We start from the raw sequence: 23,671 nt of genomic DNA, 5'->3' as shown, positions 1-23,671 counted from the left end.
ATCAATCTCACACACACACACAGGCCAGCCGAGCCCCCCCCCCCCCCCCCCCCTCCCCCCACACACACACATATAGGTAGAACCCGTCTCCATCTTAACTGTCAAAGGAAACTGTGAAACCCTGACACCCGTTGGTCCCTCGCCAGCCGCCTGAGCTGAGATGTATGTAAATATATGGGAACCTTCAAGGTGTGATAACGCATACACCACACACACACACACACACACACCTCACACAGGCTCCATATGTGTTTATGTGAGTAAAGCTGCGGTGCCTTAAACAAACCCAGTAATCCAGTTAAAGACACGGATTCCCCGCCGTCACAGAGCCTCAGAGTCCTGGAGGGCGAGCAGCAGCGGGTCAAGATGGGCAGCAACAGGTCAATGACTATGAGCAGGGCACCATCTAGTGTTGTAGACGGAGTATGGTGCAGAGTGAGTGTGTGTGTGTGTGTGTGTGTGTGTGTGTGTGTGTGTGTGTGTGTGTGTGTGTGTGTGTGTGTGTGTGTGTGTGTGTGTGTGTTAGCCGCATCTACGTCCTGTGTGAAACACTCGGCTCAGCTGGAAGCCTCTAACACACATGACTTGGACCGGAGCAGATAAGGTTTAGCAGGTTTGGAAGGCAACAGATGTGATTGTTTGCATATGTGGAGCTCTCTCTATCTCTCACACACACACACAAACACACGCAGGCACGCCCGCACGCACGGATGCACTGACGCACGCACGCACTGACGCACACACGCAAACCGAAGCCTCTGACAAGCACGAGCGCCCAACCACGATGAGGACCTGCGTTATCAAAGGAGCGTCACAGGAAGGCATACTGTGCCTCAGAGTGAACTAACGCAGCTGATTGATTACTTCCCTCATCAGGATGGAGGCAGATGGATGTTTGTTCGCATCCCCCGACCAGAATCTGGGATCATTCTGCTCTCTGAACGAGGTCACAACCCAGATCAAACAACAAACTCCTACTTTACTATAAAGGAACAAATCCACCTGCAAACACAAACATCAACACACAACAACAACACAAAAGGTTCCAATCCCACAAATCAGGATTTTTGCTCTCAACGGTTCTGACAACAAACAAAAACTCTTCCACAAACCAAACTGTTAAGAAAAAGATTAAAACACAGCAAATGGTGTTTATTGTCAAAGTGTAGGAGTAGGACAACGTTATATGTGCATAACTCTTTGTTGTGTAATTCTAGTTGTGCGACAAACTACGCTACAGTATATACAGACATCTATCATTAGCTGTTGGTATCTGGGCGACAGGTTGATACTGTATAACAGTAAATCTAGCGGGCCGGGACGCTTGGGCCCTGGGACGAGCCCCGAGTGGGTCGGGAACCCATCCGAGCAGAGAGGCCCAAGACTTTGGTTTGGTTCTGTGTTTCCAATGCAGAAATGGTGACTGGATACTCGTACAGTGTCAATATCAATCAATCAATACAACTAAACACAGCCATTAAAAACATCCACATGAATATACTTAATTCCAACAAATGTTACGCAATAACCCCTCCCCTCACCCGCCCCTCCCTCCCTCCTCCCTTCTCTCTCTCTCTTTTTATCACCATAAAATCCAGTAAAGGTTAAACAAAAACATTTAAATGTTACATATCCCATAAAAGTAAAAGAGAATAATGTTATGTAATCCCCGATCTAGATAGCCACGAAGCTTTTGTGAAAAATATACGTAGAGTGTACTAAACATTTTACATTTTCTTGATTTTACAGGTGGAAAGAAAACATTTGGACATAACTCTTTTAGAATAATAATAATAATAATAATAATAATAATAATACAACAGCCCCACAGTCTTATGAACATGCCAGGATCACGGTGTGAACGTTACTCACTCCCATCATCGTCCGTGTGATGCTCAGGCCGCGCTGCCCGTCACAGGATTGTGGTTGTCAGTGTGTGTACATGTGTGTGTGAGGATGAGCCAATGTGAGAGTGTGTGTGTGTGTAGGTGTGTGTGTGTGTGTTTACTATGTACCCACGTCTCAGTGCGTGTTTTAAAATGAAACCTCTGCAGGCTCAGCAGTCCCCTGAGTTGTGCGAGTGTGGCCCGGTCTCCATTTTCCAGTCTCTCTGGTCGGCGGCGTCCGCTTGGGTGTGCTGGGAGGCGGCGGGGGACAGGGACATCTGTCTGCGGGGGTTGCCGCTGTGCATGGTGTTCCAGTGGCGCTTCAGGTCGGACGCTTTGATGAAGGCTTTGTCGCAGGAGCCGCAGTTGAACGGCCGCTCCCCTCGATGCTGCCGCTCGTGGTCCTTCAGGTGGGACTTGTGCTTGAAGGCCTTTTCGCACATTTGACAGGCGAACGGCCGCTCGTTGCTGTGGACCCTCTCATGCCGCTTCAGGTCGGGACCTCTGATGAAGGCCTTGCCGCACACGACGCAGCGGTGCGGCTTGAAGCCAGAGTGGATCTTCAGGTGCTCCTTGAGGTGGGCGGCGGTGGTGAAAGCTTTGGGGCAGTGCTCGCAGGCGTACGGCCGGTTGGCGGTGAGCAGGCGCTCCTTCTTGGCGTTGTGGTCCAGCGGCTTGGTGCCGGCGCTCTGGCAGGAGCCGTGGTCGCGGTGGCCGTACAGCAGGTACTCCAGCTTCATGTCGCTGGTGGAGGAGGAGCCCCAGCCGTGACTGTGGGGGTCTTTGCTCATGTTGGTGTTGTAGTTGTGGGGCTGGGACACGTGAGACCCCCCCGGCCCCATGCTGTCCATGCCCTGGTCGTAGAAACTGTTCTTCCTCACCTCCTCCATGGCCAGCTCCTTCAGGATGGCGTCCTGAGCTCTCATCCCGTGGTCGCCGGGGGCCTGGTTCTCTCTGGTCTTCATGTTGGTCAGCTCGCGTTTCTGGGTGCACAGGTTATCCAGGAAGTTGATCCCCAAAATCTGCCCGGACGACATCATCATATTGATGTCCTTCTTCCTCACGGCTAGCCGGGCCGTGTACATGTAATTCAGCACCTCCTCAAAGATGTCGGAGCGGATGAAGTCCAACTCCACGATGGAGTTGTCCTCGTCGCTCTGCTTCTTGAAGAGCTTTTTAAAGTAGTTGCTGCAGGCTGCCAGGACACAGCGGTGAGCCCGGAACTCTATGTTTTCAACCACCACCACCACATCACAGTGCTCACCTTCCATCCTCTGCTGGTTGAGCATCTTCAGGAAGGTGGCTTTGTGGTCATAGTCGATGTATCTTAATAAGTCAGACATGCTGCCGGTCAGAGAGGAGCAACCTGGGGAGGGAAACACAGGAACACCGGGTTACACACACTCGAACACACACACAGAGAGAGGGAGGGGAGGAGCGCGAAGGGCGATTTGCATGTTTATTATGATAATTTATACGGAGCGAGTAACGCAACAGCAAGTCAGCTACAAATATTGATGAAGTTCTTACAAAGCCAGTGCGTGTGTTGACAAAAGCGCATGCAGAACCACAAGAGTAAACAAAAAAGTAGCCCGAGCAGCCATGCAGAAAGCTCCGGGAAAACCCGCGCTGAGGCCCGTAAACGCAACACAACACAAGCCGAAGCTGCCGCGAACCTAAACGCAACATTTACAAGAAACGACGCCGCCGCCGCCTTTCGCGTTTCGGCCGCCGCGTTTGCGTGACAGAGCCGCTGCGTGCCGGGAGGATAACCTTAGCGGGAATCTTTCACATTTCACTGCGCCCAGCCATTTTGGTCAGCAAGCCTCCATTGGCATGTTTCGGTGCCTTTAAGCGCCCCGCAAACACCGCCGAGCACAGCGGCGCGTTCTCCCGCCGAGGGGGCGAAAGGCGGCCGGCGGCTTTCTACAGCGTTTCCCGGCGGCGGAGAGGAGAGTGGGAATGTGATTACCCGAAGCCTGGACGCGATCCTTGTGTTGTCACGCAAGGCAGCCAGTCAGTCGACGACGATCCAGAGCCAGAGCTGTCGTTTTTCCTCTTCCTCCTCTTGTTGTGATTGCTGGCCTTCACAGGAAACGCCGCGCCGCTCTGCTGCCACCTAAAGGACCGGAGAGGTATGACACGATCCTTTATCTCCGGAAGGATGAATCACTCCGTCACACACACTCTCTCGTTCTCTCGTTCTCTCTCTCGAATCTGTTTATTATCAAATTTGTGTTAATTTAAAAATATATATTATTGTGTAATATAAAATTGCACATTATAAGCAAAGTTCCACATTTAATTTTCTATTTTGAAAATTTTGAATTGAATTTATAACATGTTAGAGATCTGTGACTTCTCCGGGTTAGAATGATGAAGTGCTTACGCTTTACTTTCTATTTTAGAGGCAGATACCATTTATCTTTATATATGGACAGAAAAACCCAGGATCATTTCGCAGCTATTGATAAGAGTTAAGAAAGATCGCCTCTGTGTCAGGCTGAGGGAAGTGTGGCCATTGTAATCAGTGTAACCACTCACATAATAGTAATTTTCCAGCAACTGATCGGTAGCCAGTTAATGAGTTACAGATGGTTCTCAGTCTTTCAGGTAAAAGGTTGGCAGTCACAAAAATCAACAACTCTATCAGGAACATCAGACGATTAGAACCATAAGACGTCACATCTTGCTGTGTGTTGTCGGTGCATTAAAGCCGAGCAGAGTGAGAGCTCCCCCCGTGTGCTCCTCTCTGCTGGCTCGGGTGGGGCGTGGCTTTTGTAGAATATAATTACCTAAAGCTTTGGAATTTCAATTTTAATTACCCCGAGGGAACAAATCAATTAAGTCTACAGTCACTGGCTGCTCCAACTCTCTTCTTCTATGATCCTAAATCAGATTCCTCAGCTGCTTTATAAGAGCCTGAGGGTGTGGAAATGTGTGGTTCTGCTTGCAGTGAAAGTGACTCTGTAGGTTCAACACATTTATTTTCCAAATCTAAATTGGGCTTCATTGCCTCTGAAGCCTTTAAATACCTTCATCATAACTAAGAATCCTAATTAAATCCAAAAAAGCTTCAGTTAAGAGATCAATAAACTGCATCTAAGATCGTTTCCCACTCACAATAACTCAATTTCTGTGTTAAGATTGTCAACATAATACGCCCACTAGAGACACAATGTGTATTTTCAACATCTACAGACAAAAACAAATGAACATAAATGCATTTACCACTTTTATTTCACTGTTTGGAGGAAACATGGCTGTACATGAACAATACTGACTTATTCAGATACAGATGGACAGATGAGGGACATACAGCTGCTGACATGTTCAGGGGCTGTGACCGATCAGAAGTCGCCACTTTGAATCCTTGGCCTCGGTGGCGTAAACCTGGTAGCTCCGCTGTGAGTTCACCGTCTCCCCCCTCCTCCCTCTTCCCCCCCTGAAACATTCAAAGCCTGCACTGGCACATTAAATCTCTTCATTCCTCTCCTTTGGCTTTGGCCAAAAACCCAAAATGAATCGCCGTGAATAAAAATGTTGCAGTGGGTGAGGAAAACAATAAAATACTGAAATGATCATAAAAAGGGAAAATGCAATTCAAGTAGACACGACATGGCATGACATGACAAAATCAACCGTGACAGATATAATTTGCTCTTCTCCTAGGAAAGCTTGTTTATGTACATTACAGGGCCGGCGTGATCTCTGCAGTGGCATAACGAGACAGGAAATCATTTGGTTGTTGGGAGTGAGTGAGTGAGTGAGGCGATGCTTGCTGGCGATGAGGTTGGCACTTTTCTACAGCAAGGTTAAATAGTGTGTGTGTGTGTGTCTGCTCTAACACGTACAGCCTACAGCGAGTTTAGGTTTTTTTTTTGGAGTGATGGCTTCATTTCATAAATAAAAACATTTCTGCTACAATAATTATTTTCAGTAATCATAAAAACGCATCAGAGTCATAAGGCAGTGAAACCCGCAGGTTTGCTCGCTGCACACACACAGGGATTCAGCGTGCAGGTGGATAGAGAACCTCTTTTTTTTAATTCTTACAGTTTTCAGTATAATCTTGCTTTTGCTTGATAATGCAGTATTGCGCCCCGTCTCATGCAAAAATGCATTGTTTTGTTTTTGCAGGTGATCGGAGTGACTAGCGGCGAGTTGCAGCATTTGGAGAGGACGATGCCTTTCTAGTCTTTGGAGAGTCCCGGCGTAATATGTGGAATTCTGGGTGCTGGGATGTTTTTGGAGGGAGGTTGAGTCCTTTGAATTGAAAACAGCCTTTGGGGGTTTTTATTCCTGGAGGGGCAGAGAAACAGAAGTCAGTACAGACGGCACGGTGCCTTACAGTGAGGCTGAGAGGCGGCCTGGGAAAAGGTCCAGATAGGTTTAAACACCAGAATGAGACACACAGAGGGACTAGAAGAAACACACACTCGTGCAGATACACACAGGCTGGCCGGGGAGCTTTAGATCTTCTGCTTTCTTGCTGAGCGATGAATTCAGACCAAAAAGTGAAGATAACATCTGTAATGTGTGTGATGTGAGCTAACAGAGTTCATGTCAAATCTTGAAAATTACTCATGAAACATCTGAATGCGTTCCTGATGGTGTGTGTGTGTGTGTGTGTGTGTGTGTGTAAAGCCCCATTGGTCCGTGTGTGTATCTACAGTCGGGGCGAGACGAGCATCCAAAACACAAGAAACAAAAAAACACTAAAGTAGCATGTTAGTCTTCCCACTGACAGATGTAACACAGCGCTGCACGCACGGCTAAGGGCAAGGCCGCACAAAACAAAGCCACTCATTCCCATCTGGTGAGTCACCCGAGTACACAACACATGCACACACGCACACACACACACGCACACACACACACGCACGCACGCACGCTTCTCCCAAACCCTGCACCTTGGGATCCTTCCAGACAAGCGCTAGTGAAGTACCAAGCCGGAGCAACACAAAGGTGATTTAGAGTTGAAGTAACTATAGGCGGGCTGCAGGTGAGGTGAGGGGTGTGTGTGTGTGTGTGCGTGTTAGAGCGGCAGCAGGGCTACGTGCGGCGGTGCGATGGAATGAGACGTTGTTGCCTCGTGTCGTAATCTTCACAATGCCGACCGCCGACAAGTTCAAACACAAATGGTTGCATTTGTGAAGTTTGCGGAAACACGGCAACAAGTCGCTCTGACCTATTTTCCCCCCCCCACACACACACAGGAGAAATGAGACACCGCTTTAAAACACTCAGTCCATCTCCTGAAATCATTCCTCTGTGTGTTCATGCGGAGAGAACGATACTTTGGATACTTTAGGCTTAACTAACACTAAAGTATCTAACAATTACTTCCAGATTAGCTTTAAATCTGCAAAAATATAAAACATTTCTGCTTATAATGTGATTGTAAGACATGTTTGATCTTCCTCTTACTAGATGACAGTAAAGTTTAAGTCTCCACTGAATGCCTCCCAGATGTATTATTTGGCATTTTAAACCCTCAAGTGTGACTGCCTACACACACACACACAGTAGATTGTGTTGGATCGGATCCAGATGGAAGCGCAGCAGTGAGCAGCAGAGCAGGTTGAGCCGGTATTCAGTCACACTCATCACACAGAGGCCTTTATGTGGATACACAATGTCAAAATATGACACAGGAGGAAATTTGTTTCCATAATATCACTGCTGCACACGGAAAACCAATGTTATGGTTCATTATCATGTTTAGATGCTGAGTCATCTTTTGCAAACTTTAAAGTCAGAATGTTGAATTTTATTTTATTTTATATTTCTTGAATAGCTTCAATGTTCTTCATGAACTTCTCTCCAGTTAGAGGAGATCATGTTTCTTTCCAGCAGGGGGCAATACTGCTGATTCAATCACCTACATGTGGGATGGCACGAGACTGCCAGGAGCGTTACAGTAAAGGTGTGTAAGCTGGTGTGTGTGTGTGTCCTGGGTGAAGGAGAGGGAGGGGGGAGTGAGTGGTGGAGCTGGCGTGACGACAGCATGATGCGTTTAGCAGTTAGGAGCTACAGAAACAGAAGCTGTCAGTCCCAGTGAGAGGAGGAGCTGGTGGAGGAGAAGCAGCAGCAGCAGCAGCATGCCCAGAAAAACGCACACGCAATCTTGCAAACCCAGTTCAACCAAAAAATCAAAAACCAGTACCAACATCTGGACCAAAAAGCAAGACAGGACTGGGACTAAGGAGCACTGACTGGGACCTCACTCTTTGTCTTACCTGGGTCACTCCTCCCCCTCCTCTGGCGTGATCTCTGTCTCTTTATGTACCACTACTTTGGTCACTGACATGTCAGGGTGCTGTTCTTTAGCCTCCTTTATGGCCTGAGCCAGAGCCTATGTACGGGAGTGTAGTGCCGGGAGGGACCACCAGGGGGAGACAGAGAACAGGGTAGGGCGGGGAGGGAGGGAGCAGGGACGGTGGAGTGTGAGTCAATATTCCAGCAGGGACACACCAGGTATCAGTTACATTTGTTACACTTGGATTATTTGTTAAAATCAGTACAAGTTAATCAGATTCTTTCAACTGTCACATGCTACGACTGCAGAGGCATCACATGACTGCACAGTGACCACAGAGAGGAAGTGGAGAGCCTGGGGGGAGGGGAGGGGGTGAGGGGGTGATGTCACTGCTCAGGGTTTTACTTTGTCTCAAATAAATAATAACTGACTGTACAGAGAGAGAGAGAGGGAGAGAGAGAGAGAGAGAGAGAGAGAGGGGGGCTGTAAATAAACGAAAGGAAAGAGCATAGTGACCTCATCGTGGTCGATGTCTGTGTCTCCCGTGATGACGATCCGCTTCTCAATTCTCGTCTCCGATATTCCTCCTTTCACCATCTGACAGAGAGAGAGAGAGAGAGAGAGGGAGAGTTACATAAATATAAATATACTCTTCTGTGTACATTTCTCCACCGATGCAAAGCAACAAACTCAAATCTAATGCCTGTATTCTTTCTCTTTTGCTTCTAAAGCAGCTTGCGTCTCTAACATACAGGCTGCACCGCTGTGTGACCTCTGACCTTTGTGATGTGCGTGGTTGTCATGGTGCTGGTGGTTTCCGAGGTGATGGTCTGAGCGCTCAGTAGCACCCCGGGGTCCGTGTCGCCGTTGGAGTCAAACTGTGGTCAACACACACACACACACACACACACACACACACACACACACACACACACACACACACACACACACACACACACACACACACATATACAGGGTGTTGAGAGAAGATGTTTCACTTCCTGTATGTTACCTTTGTGTTAAACAGAGACACTCTTACCTCTGCCGCCTCGTACGTGATGGTCTTGGTCTCCGTGTGGATCACAGGCACCTCTTTGGGACACACGTCTTCATGCAGCACGACGTCCACACCCTGGACACACACACAGAGAGGAGGGGAGGGAGGGAGGGGTGTTAAAGCTGTGGCTCTGACCCCTGCAGCTGAGGGCGTACATGTGCTCTCTCTCTCTCTCTCCCTTTCGCCTCAGCTGTAAATTGAATCAAAGTGTCACAAATAAACAGCACATGCCCGTTAGCTCCCTGACTGAACCCTGGAATCAAGCATGCAGTCATGCATTAAGGCTCCACCGGCCCAGGTGACCGACACGCAAGAATGCAAATCACAGGGTTTCAATCAAAGTGTGTGTGTGTGTGAGAGTGTGTTTTCCCTGATCGGTTCAATGACAAACAGTGAAGTTAGCCTCCATGCTTACGACCCAGTTTGGCCTTTTGATTATTAGTGGCAGATTGTGCCGGGAGGAGGAGGAGGAGGAGGAAGAGGAGGAAGAGGAGGAGCGGTGGTGAGGGTTACGCAGGCCCGCTGGAGCGGATGAAGGGTTACCTCCGACTGAGGCTCCCAGGCGATCAGGCCCCCCAGGGTGAGAGGCTCCTGGTCCTGTTCCTCTTCCTCATCTGTGTCTTCTTTGGTTATAACGTCACACTGGACCATTTCTTCCTCTTCTTCCTTCACTTCTTCTTCCTCTGACGTCTCAGCTTCTTCTTTCAGCTGTGCAGTCTTTTGGTCCACACAGCTTTCAATCACTGTCAGATCTGCTTCTTCTTCCTCTGATGTCTCTTCTTCTACTTTGGTTACATCATAACTGCCCGTTACTTCTTCTTCCTCTGAAATCTCATCTTCTTCTTCCTCTGACGTCTCATCCTCTTCTTTCAGCTGTGCAGTGTTTTCATCCACGCAGCTTTCCATCACTCTCAGATCTGCTTCTTCTTCTTCTCTCAGCTCTTGCTCCCGTTGTACCCGCTCTTCGTCCTTTCTACTCGCCTCTTCATCCTCCGCTCTCTCCAACTCGTCTTCTGAGCTGTCCATTGCAAAACAGTATTTCTCTTTTTCATAGGGCCTTTTCGAGGAGGCCGCAAAGTCCTTCTGCTCTTCATCCTCTGCCTCTTCCTCCTCTATAGCGTCTTCTCGCTCTGTGGGAATCTCCTCTCCCTTAAAATACTGCACCTCGTCAGAGAACTGGACTTTCTTTCCGTCTTCATCGAGGACTTTCACCTTCTCAGTATTGTTCTCTGACTCTTCCTCTTCCTCACTGAGCTCCACCCCTGAACTACATTCTTCTTCTATCACGGCCTGCATCTCTTTCTCTCCATGCTTCTCTATGTAAACAGGTGCAACTATGAATCTGAAGCCTTCGTGTTCGCCTTCGTCCCTCTGAACACCTGCGTCCTCTCCCTGCTCTTCTTCTACACACTCTGCATCAGCACTTTCGGCGGCGAGGCTCTTGTCCGCCTCAACCTCCGCCGCCGCTGCTGCTACCGGCTGCGTTTCTGCCTCTTCCTCCTCACAGGCACAACACTGAAGCTGCTCTTCAGGTGCTGTGGCGCCTCCGCAAACAACCCCGTCGACAGCGCTCTGATTTACCTCTACGCCCAAATCCGCCTCCATCTTTAACGCCACCGTGCAACCTGTCTCTCCCTCTGCAGGCTCTGGCGACAGCGCTGTGAGCTCTAGCTCCTCTACTGCGCTCTGCCCCGGTTTGGCCTCTGAGGTCAGGATATTCACCATAGGCCCTTTCTTCTCTGCCGGCGCCGCGTCCGTCTCCGTGACAACCTCCGCCTCCGCCTCCTCCTCCGGCTCAGCTGATGTCTGTGAAAGGCAAATTGTTCCGTTAGATCATTTGTCACCGCAGTAAGCAGGATCACACGGCAACGAGTAAACAAATCACACCTGGGAGAGAAAAACGTGTGTAAAGAGTTTTTATAGTCCAGTTTAAACAACATGACATCATACTGTTGACAAATCACTGTGGAGGAGCATTGTGACATCTGTGAGCACCAGAGAGGGAGCGGTCACCTTGTGAGAGGAGGAGACGCATCCCAGTGTGGACTGACGGGACAGAAGGACGGACCGGGACAGAGACAGACAGAGAGACAGACAGAGAGAGAGAGAGAGAGAGAGAGACAGGAAAAGAGAGGACAGTCAAAATGGACACACAGTGAAAAGCACAGACACAAACAGGAGTGAGAGAGGAGCTGGTAGAAGATGATGTGTGATTGTATGGGTCGTGTTGAGTTTAGAATTTCGAGCAAATTTCCAGCAGTTTGTGCGGCGAATGCTCGTTCCAGCCACGCCCATACAATGTGCTGCTGTTAGGTTAAGCACGGGGGGAAGAGGGGAGGGAGGGAGGGGAGTTTGGACATTAAGGTGAGGAGAGCTGCAGCGTGGCACCGGGCCAAGGCCTATGAAGTCACTGCTGTGAGGGGGGGGGGGGTGGAGCTTAGAGAGGGATGAAGCTGCTGGAGCACAAACAGAAGCTCCTCCTCCCCTCATCAGCTGCTGAGGCAAAGAGGGAGGAAGCGGCGGCTGTCAACAACTCAAAGTAAACGGGAACATATCATAAAAAGAAGAGGAAGAAGAAGAAGCAGCAGCAGAGCAAACAGAAACCTGTGGCGGCGCACGCGTTAAAGAGTAAATGTTTGGTGTTAAAGGTGGGGGTGTGTGTGTGTGAGGGGGGGGGGACCAGTAGCCATGCACAGCGCGTGATTACATCGTGGTTAAACTGGTTTGGCTACGGCTGGAGGGGAGGAAGCGATGCGTGCTGGCGGTGGAGGAGCGATGGAGGAGGAGGGAGGTAGCCAAGGCCCAGTTTGTTTGGGCGGTTCTGGGTTCATACAGTACCGCTGCTAAGGACGAGCACTCTGAGACCGTGAGCTCCGCCGCGGCCGGGCCGGACTTGGATCGCTCGGACCGCACCTCCTCAAAAGTGAACACTTCGGCGTGCTCCTGGAGGCTCCTGGACGTCTTCGTCTCCGTGACTTCTTTCGTCACAGCCCAGGTGACCTCTGACCCCTCGGCTGGCCTCGCCGCCTCAGAGATCCACGCCGCCGAGGCCTTCTTAGGCGAGTCGCAGACTTTAACGTGATTCATGTCTTCGGTTCTTATCTCCATCTTCACACTCGTCTTCATCACTGATCCATCTATCATAAGAGGAAGGTCTTCTTCGATGGTCAACACCATGTCGTCCTCTTTCTGCTCAGCTTCGGGCTCCTCCTCCTCTTCAATAAGGCCGTCCTTCTCTCTGTCCTCTTCATCCTCGTTGTCCCCCGGCTCCTTCAGGATGATGAGCGTCCCTTTCTTGTCGATGATGGCCTGGGACACTTCCTGTCTGACCGACCCCGGGCTGATCTTCACCACAGACCTCTCAGACACGTCTTCCTGTGAGTCGGGGTCCTTCTCCTCCACCTCCCTGATGGTGCTCTCCATGAAGACGTCGTCGTCCATGGTGGTGGACAGACTGATGCCGTGCGGCCCGGAAGAGGTCGCCCCGCCGTCCGTTACGTTACTATCCACCACGTATTTCACCACATATCCTGCTGCCTGGGGAGACACTCGGCTCATAACGGGCTTCTCGAGAGGGCACAGAGGGCAGTGAGTAGTAGAAGGCGTAACTCAACATCACACACACACGTATACACACACACAGACACAAAGGGCAACAAGCTACAACACAATCACAGACACACAGGTTTGTTTACCTCGGCGGGTTTAGCTTCCACTTTCTCCTCCGTCTCTGTCTCCTCTTCTACAGACGTCTCCTCTTCATCCTGCGTGAGAAGACAAGACAAAAGGTCAGACAGCACGAGACAGACGACGCGGCCAATCAGAGGCCGGGACAGCAAGTTCACGAGGGCGCCGACCCCAAACCGTCACCGTCTCACAGTCACACACACGTCTGACGTTAGAGAGCCGTCCTTTATTCAGCATCAGTTACCAAAATGTCTCCCGCCATGACGAGAGGCTGATCAAAGTGTTCCCGCCTCACACACTCACACCCTCACACACTCGCACACCAGCGGCTTTATGCTGATTAATGACTGAAACATCCATTACTGAAACAAATTAATATGCTAATCAGGCGGCGCTGAGGCACAGTGGAGCATAAAGACTCGCTGGATATGATTTGCAATTTAGATGAATTTCCTCCATCAGGGTGTGTGTGTGTGTGTGTGTGTGTGTGTGTGTGTGTGTGTGTGTGTGTGTGTGTGTGTGTGTGTGTGTGTGTGTGTTGCTGTTTAATATGCAGCTGCAGAACATTTACTGCACAACTTTCATTTTTAATGGAGGAAAGATTGTCCTGGGCCCCATTAGGAATATTAACTTCCCTCCGCTCCACAGACACGTCTCCTCGGTGATGTCATGCCTCACACACACACACACACACACACACGTCATTCAGTCCGGCTGCGGACTGGCGGCTTACGTCCTGCGGGTCCAGCGGCTCTATCATGGGCGGCTCGTCTGACTTTGGCGAGCGTGCGGGGGACGTGGAGAGCCTCTTCTCCCACTCCGTCAGGCCCGCCGTGCCGCCGCCGCTACCATCGCCGCCTACGTCCAGGAAGGAACGCTTCAGCTCGCTGATGTTGGTCTGATGCTTGACCAAGTCCGCCGGCGGCTCCGACTCCTGCAGTGGCCAGTGAACCGTGACAAAGTGAGATGAGGGCGGGAGCGGCACGGAGGAGCAGAACACGGCGGCCATGCTTTGGATGAACGCCACGCTAAGCTTGCAAATCCAACCAATGAAGTCAAACTCAAACAAAACTGGGATATAAACCTCCTCAGCAAAACAACGAGCACCCGTACGGTTACTGTAACAAAGCTTAACTTAAATGCTCCAGCAGCATTTAGGTCCAGCAGAGTAAACAACGTCATGCATGCGTTCATATAAACATGTAGTCTGAAGCACAACACTCCCAATCCTCTGTGTTAGAGTTTAACACACTCTGACACACTCACTCATCTGTCCTCTCTTACGGATGTTCACTCTGTTAGTTTAAAGTGTGAGAAGAACTCAACGGCACACAGGAAACCCAAACACCGACGCGGCGGCTGAGTGAGTCACCGTCAGTCCGGTTAGAACCTGCATGCGTGTTTACATCATGCGTGTTTGCATCGTACCAACCTCCAGCATCAGGTTACTATGTCTGATAAATACATTCTCCCCTTTTACTCGTCTTATGAAACTATACTGTAGAGAGACAAGAGAGGGGGGGAGAGGAGTTAGAGGGTTGGCAGCACTTCTAGGGAGCGATGGGGAGCTTTGTCTTTACAGAAACAACAGAAACACGCAGAGATGACTGAACCATTTATAAACAAGAGCTGGACGGATGAGCGGGAACGCAGCAGAGAGTTCACCCATAACTGAACTGTGTGTGTGTGTGTGTGTGTGTGTGTGTGTGTGTGTCAGCAGCAGGCAAGCCGAGGGGTGGGAGGTGCGGCACAAAGTAACTGATGGATGAGGTTGAGCCCCGCGAAAAAGAGCAAGCCGGGCGTACCTGAGTCCGCATCTCAGAGTCGTCGTCCGCTTCCGACTGACAGCGGCGGAGTAAAGAGGAAGAGCACACGGACGAGACAGACAGCGAGAGGACAGGAGACGGGACGGAGAAGAGAGAGTGAGAGGACAGAGGGCGAGAGCGAGCAGAGAGGAGAAAGAGGAGAAGGAAGGATGGAGACGAGACACAGGGGGGACAGGAGGAGAGATCAAGACAGAGGTGACAGGAAATGAAACGTTACAGCAGAAGGTGCAGGACTTCACACTCTACACATCTCTTTCCAAATGTTTTTAAAAATGGGCATCACGACTACGACTTAGCGTCTCTTAATGCCGTCCCGCCATCGTCACGCCTCCTCGTTACAAACCTCTGTGGCCGTCATGTCTCCGTCAAAGGCAAAGTCGGTTTGTTCGCTGTCGGTCTGTGTTTTGTTCGGGGGTTAAAACAGGCCCCGCCCACCGAGATCGATTCCCCAGCGGCGAGGGGAGGAGGGGAGGGGGGAAAGAGAGAGAGGACCAACTTGTGAACGTCTGAAAGAATGCATCACGTCTTCAAAACAGCACAGACAGAAGGATTCCTCATAACCACGGATGGGAGAATGGAGATGCACTGCTTTGTCTCTGCTAAGCTGCTGGGTAACGGAGCGACACCAAAGAGAAGGCTGGCAACACAACAACAACAACGACGACGACAACATAGACAACAAAAGCAAACGAGGAGTAAGCAAGCAAACAGACTCAGAGGAAGTAGAAACCTTAGGTCAGTCACTTTTTCAACATTTAACCTTTAACATTAAGAGTTTGCCTCCTGTTCTCTCTCTCTTTCTCGCTCTCTCTCTCTCTATAATGGGTTAGTTTGGGTCGGCCAATAGGATGTATGTGTTGTCACTGTGCAGGAAAAACTGGAGATAGGAATTTGGATTAATGGATTTTAATCGATGAACAGTAACCTGACTTTCAGGCCCACCCCCTCCCCCCTCCCCCCTCCCCCCTCCCCCTCCTCTTCACCATGCAGGTTGATCCTATAGGGGTGATCTGGGTGCCGTTTACCTGTCGCACTCTCTCTGCATCAACAACAACGACAACACAAGGCGGCCGCTCCTGATTTAAAGGCGCCGGCGCTTAACGGTGAAAAAACAAAATCACAGCAGGAGAGACTTTAAGCTTCCCTAATCTGGAAACGGCTCGGCGCCTCTTCGGCTCGCGTGCCACCGTTTATCTTCTGCTGCTGCTGCTTTGTTTAAACACGGAGGTGGAGATGCAGAGAGACTGACTGAACTGAGTGCTCTGATAATGATGGGGGTGTTTGCATGCGGCGGGTGTTTGATCATGTAGCAATGACTTCCTGCACTAGAGGAGTGTGTGAAGGTGGAGGCTGAGACTAAGAGATGGGTTAGGCACAAAGATACACTGGCAACAAATATGAGACCTGGTGAAGGATTAGTGACTAGATGAGCCGTGCTGACTTCTCCCAATCCCCTTAATCTCCTATCTTTTGAGTTGTTTGACACGGCAGCACGGCGGTGATGTTAAAGCTGGTCAGACCCGATGGGTTATTAAACACTCTCCCCCTTCAGCGCTCCTCGTTTGTGTCGAACCCTCTCGTTTAAAGGTGGAATAGATGCAAGTGTGAAATGAGGATGAAAGACTTGCAGGTTCATCTCTGTGTACTTGTGATGCTGATGAAGATGTGGTTCTACGGGATGAGAGTGACCGGGCAGAGATGAGGTTCTGAAAGTAGGAGAACTGACAGACACTGGGACAGACACAGTCTCCAGGTCGGCTCTGGACTGGTGGAACAGTAGAGCAAGATACAGGACAGGATAAGGGGTTAACTGGTATAATGAACTGTTACTCTAAGCCAGAGGCGGGCACTGGAACATTCAGGCGTACGCACACACACCTCCTCTTCCTCTGAACTGTCATGGTCATGGTAGCCCTGGGCTATGGAGGCAGTCAGGGAGGCCGCTTTGGGCTCCAGGTAGCAGAGGCACAGCGCCAGGGGGAAGGAGAGGGTGAGGGCGTACGGGACGGAGAAGGACGTGGACAGCAGGAAGAAAAAGATGAAGAGGAAGCAGGGAATGAGGGAGGGTGACTTGATGGGCACAAAGTTCTGCGCGCACAGGGGCAGGAAGCGCATCTCCGACAGGTCGGGGAAGGCCAGGTAGCCGTCCTCGTCCAGAATGGAGGACATGTCGGGCAGGTGCAGGGAGAAGGAGAAGAGCGTGCCGCCGCGCCTCTTGCCCTGCTCCAGCCGCTGCTTGCGGGCCGAGAGCAGCAGGGCTCGCTCCTCCAGCAGGGCGGCGTTGCGGTCGGCGCACGCTTGCCGCCGCCGGCACCCGGCACTGCTCTTGGCCGGGCTGACCGACGAGGCCCGCTTGTGCGAGTTCTCCCTGCGCCGCCGCCGGACTTTAGTGGACGACACGGGGGAGGATGGGAGGGAGAGCTCAGAGCGGAGAGGGTCGGATGTGTAAACACAAGGGGAGCACTGATGTGGGGGAGGAGGGGAGGGGGGGAGAATGACAGGACAAGAGGATGAAGGGAGGATGTGTGTGTGTGTAAGTGTGTGTGTAAATGGAAGGGGGCGAATACGCATGAGCACACACGAGTGTAGTGTGGGGTCAAAGGAAGGACAAGAAAAGAAAAGCTAATTAGTAAAGCGCACACAAGATGAAGAAGCACTTAGGCCTACAGACTGCAGAGGGCTCAGCTGAAAGCAACTGGGACTGAGCCTTATCAGAGATAAAGTCCAGGAAAACTAACACAGAAATCTCATTATGACTCGCAGAAGAAGTCACACAGCTTATAAATCTATTTCCTCCACAATCTCTCTCAAACTGTCTGAACCAAAAGACACAAAACGCAACAAACCAAAGTCTCTGAGGGCTTTTAAGTCCAAATCTTAGCCGAAGACGCTTTACCTTCTCCTGTCTGAGCGGAGTGGACACGGCGGGGTCTGGCGTCCCCTCGCCATTGCCCTGGGCCTCCTCCTGCTCGGCCCGCTCCTCCTCCACCTTCCTCTCGGGCGTTACCGTGGTGATGAGGTCTTCTTTGGCAATGGCTTTGGCTCCGTCGCTGGAGCTGTCCTTCATGAGGGTCTCGTGGTTCTCCATGATGGGAGCTGGAGGGAGAAGAGAGGAGAAACGAGGTCACTTCATACATACTAGAATGAAATGCTTCTCTGTTTTAGATTCTTTACAAGGATAATGTTTAAGTTGGATTATGGCTTTGCTTTGCTGTCAGGTGTCAGGCTTCTTACCTCCGTCTAAGCTGCGGGACATGTTGTAGCGTTTGCTGGAGGAGCGCTCGAAGAACGGCGCCGGTCTGATGATCTGGGAGCTGGCCCGGCGGGTCTGCGCTTGCGTTCTGCCGCTGTAGCGAAACTTGGAGCCGAGACTCAGGAACTTCTTCGGGGGCGCCTCTGGGGACACGAGCCTGCCCGCAAGTCACACACACACACACACAATTAATCAAGCTGGAAGTAAAGGACAGATCAAAGCTCGGTGCTGTAAATCACAGCGGAGCGGCCCGGATCCCCAGAGAGCCCCGAGGCTTTGGCTCGCTACGGCAAACAACCCAAGAGACCCGTTTCTGTCCAAAGCTGCACGAGGAAAGTTTTGCATGTTGGTGGCTGCTAATAGCAACAACAAGTTACAATTACAACACCAAGACTACAAATAAGCACCACGGGACAAATGGACTGGGCAGCGTGTCCATGTTCAGTCTGGGACGTCTGACATCTCGCCAAACAGTGACACAAAGTTTGGGAAGGAAAATATCTACTGGAGGTTACAAACCGTAAACTAGGAATAGAGAGGAATTACTACAACCACCATTATTACACACCGACTGGACTAACTGCAGCTTCAACCCTTGTCATTGTCCTGTTTGCATTGGTGTGTGTGTGTGTGTGTGTGTGTGTGTATCTTACCTGAAGAAGGTGTGATGCTCCACACAGACCTTCCACAGCCGTTTGGCAGCGCGGTGGTTCGGAAGCTTGAAGCCGATCGTACTCTCAAACTGCTCAAACTGTAAGAGGGACAGGAAGTGGTCAGATACCCCCTGTGTGAGTTTTTAAATGTGATTCTCATCAATATTGAAGCATTTTAGTTTTTCTCCCACCTCTCCAGGTCGTATTTTGATGTAGAAGTTATTCCTCTTGTAGGAGATCTTGAGGATTTTGGGCCAAGCGAACCTGTTGATCCGCAACCTGTCTCTGTAGATGAGGAGGCCGCTGGCACAAACCCCCAACATGATCTCCACACCTTCAGAGTCCTGCCACAGACAGGAAGTAAACACAGTTAGCTCCAGAGTGTGTTGCTTTGGTACAGTAACAGTAAGAGCCTGCAGCAATGCACTGTTTCGGCTCTGCAAAGCATAAATTCCTCCATTCCTCCATAAGCTCTGCAGCATATGGACGTGTGGAGGAGCCAGAGCACAGCAGGAGAACAAAGAGGCAGACGGGGCCAAGTTTAGAATAGAAACGGGACAAAGCAGGCAGGTGGAGAGTGGAGTCAGGCATATGGAAGTCTAATGTCTGCGGCTTATTGTGGCGATGGATAATGATGACTCATTGAGAGGCAGAATGAGTGAAGCAACAGGGTGAAGTGTTGGGATGTGGTGGGCGGGGTCACTTCACAGGGACCGTCATGGCACCAAGCAGAAGGAAGATGGGCAAGTGAAACTAATGACGACTCTCTCTCTCTCTCTCTCTCTCTCTCTCTCTCTCTCTCTCTCTCTCTCCGTCTCTGGGCGAGGGAGAGTGGAGAGCGCCGTCTGTTTGCAAACCACAGGTTGCACTTAAATCTAAACCATGCATGAGTAGGAACCGCACACGCACACACACACACGCAGAGGCACACACACTCGACTAGGCACACGGAGCGCAGCCTCTTACCTCTCCCTTAGCTGAAGCCAAGAATTCATTGAGACTGCCTACCAACTTTGCAGTTAATGAGACAGGAGAGAAGAGAAAAGAGGAACGCTGGTCTGATATGGAGATTGACTGCATCACTGTTGATTGATTATCAAATCCAAATCATCTCTAGAATCAGTGCCTTGGTTCTTGATCTAGACCTGGGATGTGGAGATCCACTGAGTCGCTCACACACACACACTTTTCTCATTTCAGAGCTCGTTTGATAACACATTCACGTCGCTATGGAGATTAAATTTTCCTCATGACTGACAACTTCTGCACTCAGTATCGAGCTCTCTAAACCCCTCCCCCTCCCCACTCCCCCCCTCTCTTTACTACCTGCACTCTAATGACGCTTGGGATCCCATCTGTCTGGCGGATTAGAAACAAACACAAACATCGATCAGATCAAGCTGTGCTCCCCTCCCCCCTCCCTCCCTCCCTTCCCCTCCCTCCCCCGCACCAAATGCAGCAGCGACACAAAGTCAACCAGCGGTGCAGCGGTGGCGTATCAAGCTGAGGCGTTACAGTGACAGCGGTGATGTTTCTTGAAGCAGCGTGTCTTATTTTGGGGGCGGGGCAGCTGGTTGCAAGCATCAATACCAATTTAGCATGAGTGGAATGTTAGCGCCATCTTGCATATGCACAACACAGCGTGACGAGTATCAGACAGGCACCGGCATGTGCTTATTGCAACTGGAGAGACAGAGTCAATACTGGACGGGTGTGGCGTTCAAGTACAAGAGGCCGGAGGAGGTCAATCATTCATCGGTATCACTGTAGATAAATGAGGGGTTAAAGGTCGACATCATACCTTGGCATGGTGCAGGTCCACGCCGTACATCGACAGCTTCTTGGCATTTTCCAGGAAGTGAATCTCTGCTTCGGCCGGTGTCATCCCTCTGATAAACAAATTACACACACACATTACACACACATTCAGATTCTCATCCCATAAAAGCTTCTGAAAAAACGCTGTGTTTTGATTCTAATGGGGCTTTTATGTTCAGAGCAGGAACGTGAGTGCATCCATTTTTAGCAGAGACGGCCTTTGGACAAAATGGATCCCTAATCTTGAGCAATAATCAGTGCCTTGCTCCGTCCGACACAGCCGCATCAAATTACATACAAATCATTGTAGTAGAGTGAGATAAAGGACGGCCGAGGGCCATTTATGTTGCGACACACACTCTCTATCTGCAGAGACGTTTCAGCTTCAGAGCAGCGCAGACGCAGAACGCCTCCTTAATATTCCAGCCAACAAATATTTACTCAGCCTGACTGACGTGAGAGCTGCCGGCGCCGACGACGACAGAGGGTTGTTTTAATTTCTGAGATTTGGTTTTTAATCACATCTAAGGAGCTTCCAGACACACTTAGCTCTGATGAAACGGAAATGTTCTGAGAGAAGCAGCTTAGTGTTTTATCTACACTCGGCATGATTCAGTGTTTGTGCAGCCAACAGGTCCAGGATTGTAAACACAAAGCGAGCGGAGACTAACTTGTAGGTTTTGTGGAGTTCCATGACTTTCTCCTCCAGCTCTTTGGTCTGGTTGGGGGAGAAGCGCAGCTCGCTGATGTAGTCGCTGCCCAGCTCGTCGGGGTCATAGTCTCCCAGTTCAGACTGCACGGCGTAGGAGCCCAGCACCGTGTGGGTGGCGAAGGAGCAAGGCAGGCGGCCCGACACCACGTCGTCCCTCAGCTGCAGGCACAAGTAATACCTGCGACACGGGAGGAAGAAGAAACAGATCAGACATTTTGTTTTTAACCTACGATTAAATGTTGATACCGGCCTCTAAACGGGCTTTAATGAACGACGATACAAAGCGAACGCACCTTGTGATGTCCTCGCTCAGCTGGGCGGGGTCAGGGGGGTAAAACTTCACATTAAAGCCAAAGTTCCAGGGCCCGGCTGACATTAGGAGAGAGAACATTCAATCATTACGGACACAGACTTGATGTGGTTGCGCAACCCTAGTTTCAAAATGAGACACTCGAGCGGTTTTATTACATTTGCTGTACTTACTCCTGATCTGCTTCTTCAGCTCCTTTAAGGGGTCCAGCCAATTCTGCAGAACAGACGACCACAAAACCAGATCAATCACAGATAATCATCAATCAAACCGACTAGTATGTAAGGAAATTAGCTCGACTCATTTCTGTAACCCTGCTGTTAAACTATACATGATAGAGATTACTGTTGTGATCATATTACACATCTGTCCTCACCTTCTGGTTCTCTACGTCCCTGTGTGTGATTCCAAAGTAGTCCCTCTCCAGCAGATTGAGGTGATCACACACTTTATCCAGGAGCACTTGACCTTTGGCTCGTTTCTGTGTGGAGAGAGGATCGATAAACAGCCTGGGTCATTTCAGCCATACGGCAATTTAGGGAGACTCTAGGCAACATGAAATCACATTTTTAAATACACCTGATGTCACACACTCACACACACCCAGGGGGCTACATAAGATCGATACACACATGACAGAGAGAAACAGATGAAGGAGACCTTGAAATGTCTAAACTCAAGGTGAACCTCAGCTGAATCTGACGCTCTGTCAGCGCCGCACAGGACGAGACTGGGCTCTGATTTGAGCGTCAGACAGGAGATATTTAAAGGTGGACAGTGTCGCCACGCCGACACCTCAACCCCCATGACAGCACAGTCAGCTCCACATCACAACACCGTGTGACCGCTCAGGCTCAAGCCAGCAGGCCAGCAGGAGTGCATGAGCCACACCAGAGTTAAGACTTTGATATCACACACACACGCATGTAAACAAGTATTACAGAATTTGTGCTTGAGCAACCAACATTGCTGAGACAAGCTCTGGTGTGTGTGTGTGTGTGTGTGTGTGTGAGCTATAATGCCGATGGCAGCAGAGCGTTAATCCTGCTGGGACGTCTCTGAGGGAATTAGTGGCAACATGTTAGACTGATGCTACTTTACTGTGACAGCAGCTCGCCAACTCTACACTCACACTACACACACACACACACACAAACACACACACAACCAAACAAACACACCTTAAGAAAACAACAGCAAACAGAGTGTGTGTATGGTTTATGACGAGTGCGAGCAATTGATTTGGCTTTTATTCCTACTTCAGTGGGATTGTTTAGGATCAGGATAAAAACAGGAGGGTGGATTCCTTCCTTCTTAGACATGAAATGGAGTTGAAGAGACAGAAAACCTGAAGAGAGAAGAGATCAATCATCCACTTCATGATCTCCTCTCCATCAACCATTCACTTCATGATCTCCTCTCCATTATCACAAAGCAGAAGAGACAAGAAGATGATGACAAACTCTCTGCAGACATGTTTCCCCCCCTGGAGGAGGAAACTGAGCTGAGCTGGAAAATTGCAAGTCCAGGGAGATAAAAGAGTCAAGTGGTGTCATCCTGGACCGGATTCAGACTGGTTCAGCAGGAAAGAAAGTCTGGAAAGAGACTTGGTGGTCAAAAAGGATAAGGACTGTGTATTAGCTTCTGTATTTAGGGTTTTTAACTTGGAATTTTCCTTATTTCTCTCTTTTTTGTGTCTCCTCCTTCAGCTTCAATCTATTTTTATGTTTCAGGGTGATGTGAGGACCTGTGTGCCTCGACACACACACACACACACACACACACACAAACACACACACACACACACACACACACACACACACACACACACACACACACACACACACACACACACACACACACACACACACACACACACACACACACACACACACACACACACACACACACACACACACACACACACACACACACACACACACACACACACACACACACACAGTGCCCTGGCTGGGAGATAATGGAATGGTAAACAGATGGGACGGAGAGATTTCATCCTCCCCGCATGACACACACACACACACACACACACACACACACTGTGTGTTGAGCATGAACAGATCTGAGAAATGCAGCGTTGTGTCTCTTTAAATTTTAGAGCAGCTCGTCTGCGTCCCTCAGTGGAAGGGACGGTAGTAAAAAACCGGCGTCGCTGCGGAAACGTGCCTGCGTGCGTCTGTCTCCAA

General features: G+C 50.1%; 2 protein-coding genes across 8 annotated transcripts in view; both read right to left on the bottom strand.

Annotated features, from left to right (window-relative positions):
- Positions 1-1,117: 1,117 nt before the first annotated feature.
- LOC142999894 (zinc finger and BTB domain-containing protein 14-like) lies at positions 1,118-3,992 on the bottom strand. The gene is made up of 2 exons (XM_076149300.1): positions 3,859-3,992; positions 1,118-3,252 (listed from the first exon to the last, which is right to left on the bottom strand). The coding sequence occupies exon 2, from the start codon at positions 3,227-3,229 to the stop codon at positions 2,057-2,059; it is 1,173 nt and encodes a 390-aa protein (XP_076005415.1). The 5' UTR covers positions 3,230-3,252; positions 3,859-3,992; the 3' UTR covers positions 1,118-2,056.
- Positions 3,993-5,108: 1,116 nt separating this feature from the next.
- Positions 5,109-23,671, bottom strand: part of LOC142997779 (band 4.1-like protein 3) — a 33,902-nt gene continuing 15,339 nt past the window's right edge. For 2 of the 7 annotated variants that reach the window (XM_076148307.1, XM_076148301.1), the window contains exons 4-22: positions 21,841-21,945; positions 21,638-21,680; positions 21,448-21,523; positions 21,114-21,332; positions 20,426-20,513; positions 18,816-18,968; positions 18,625-18,722; positions 17,953-18,128; positions 17,615-17,814; positions 13,626-13,826; positions 12,901-12,969; positions 12,044-12,769; positions 11,219-11,251; positions 10,787-11,011; positions 9,188-9,280; positions 8,928-9,026; positions 8,665-8,745; positions 8,129-8,244; positions 5,109-6,188 (exon numbers count right to left, since the gene is read on the bottom strand). In XM_076148307.1, coding sequence (XP_076004422.1) covers positions 8,134-8,244; positions 8,665-8,745; positions 8,928-9,026; positions 9,188-9,280; positions 10,787-11,011; positions 11,219-11,251; positions 12,044-12,769; positions 12,901-12,969; positions 13,626-13,826; positions 17,615-17,814; positions 17,953-18,128; positions 18,625-18,722; positions 18,816-18,968; positions 20,426-20,513; positions 21,114-21,332; positions 21,448-21,523; positions 21,638-21,680; positions 21,841-21,945 — 2,796 coding nt within the window. In that variant the 3' untranslated portion in view covers positions 5,109-6,188; positions 8,129-8,133. Of the gene's footprint in view, positions 6,189-8,128; positions 8,245-8,664; positions 8,746-8,927; positions 9,027-9,187; positions 9,281-10,786; positions 11,012-11,218; positions 11,252-12,043; positions 12,770-12,900; positions 12,970-13,625; positions 13,827-14,324; positions 14,391-14,697; positions 14,734-15,061; positions 15,116-16,596; positions 17,182-17,614; positions 17,815-17,952; positions 18,129-18,624; positions 18,723-18,815; positions 18,969-20,425; positions 20,514-21,113; positions 21,333-21,447; positions 21,524-21,637; positions 21,681-21,840; positions 21,946-23,671 lie in introns of all 7 variants that reach the window. The other 5 variants (XM_076148308.1, XM_076148306.1, XM_076148302.1 and 2 more) reach the window with 5 other exon arrangements.

The sequence above is a fragment of the Genypterus blacodes genome, unplaced genomic scaffold, assembly GCF_046128005.1.
Source record: "Genypterus blacodes isolate CSIRO-AG114 ecotype Tasmania unplaced genomic scaffold, CSIRO-AGI_Gbla_v1 ptg000005l_1, whole genome shotgun sequence".
Taxonomy (NCBI): Eukaryota; Metazoa; Chordata; class Actinopteri; order Ophidiiformes; family Ophidiidae; genus Genypterus; species Genypterus blacodes.
This window is presented reverse-complemented; position numbering and strand designations above follow the sequence as displayed.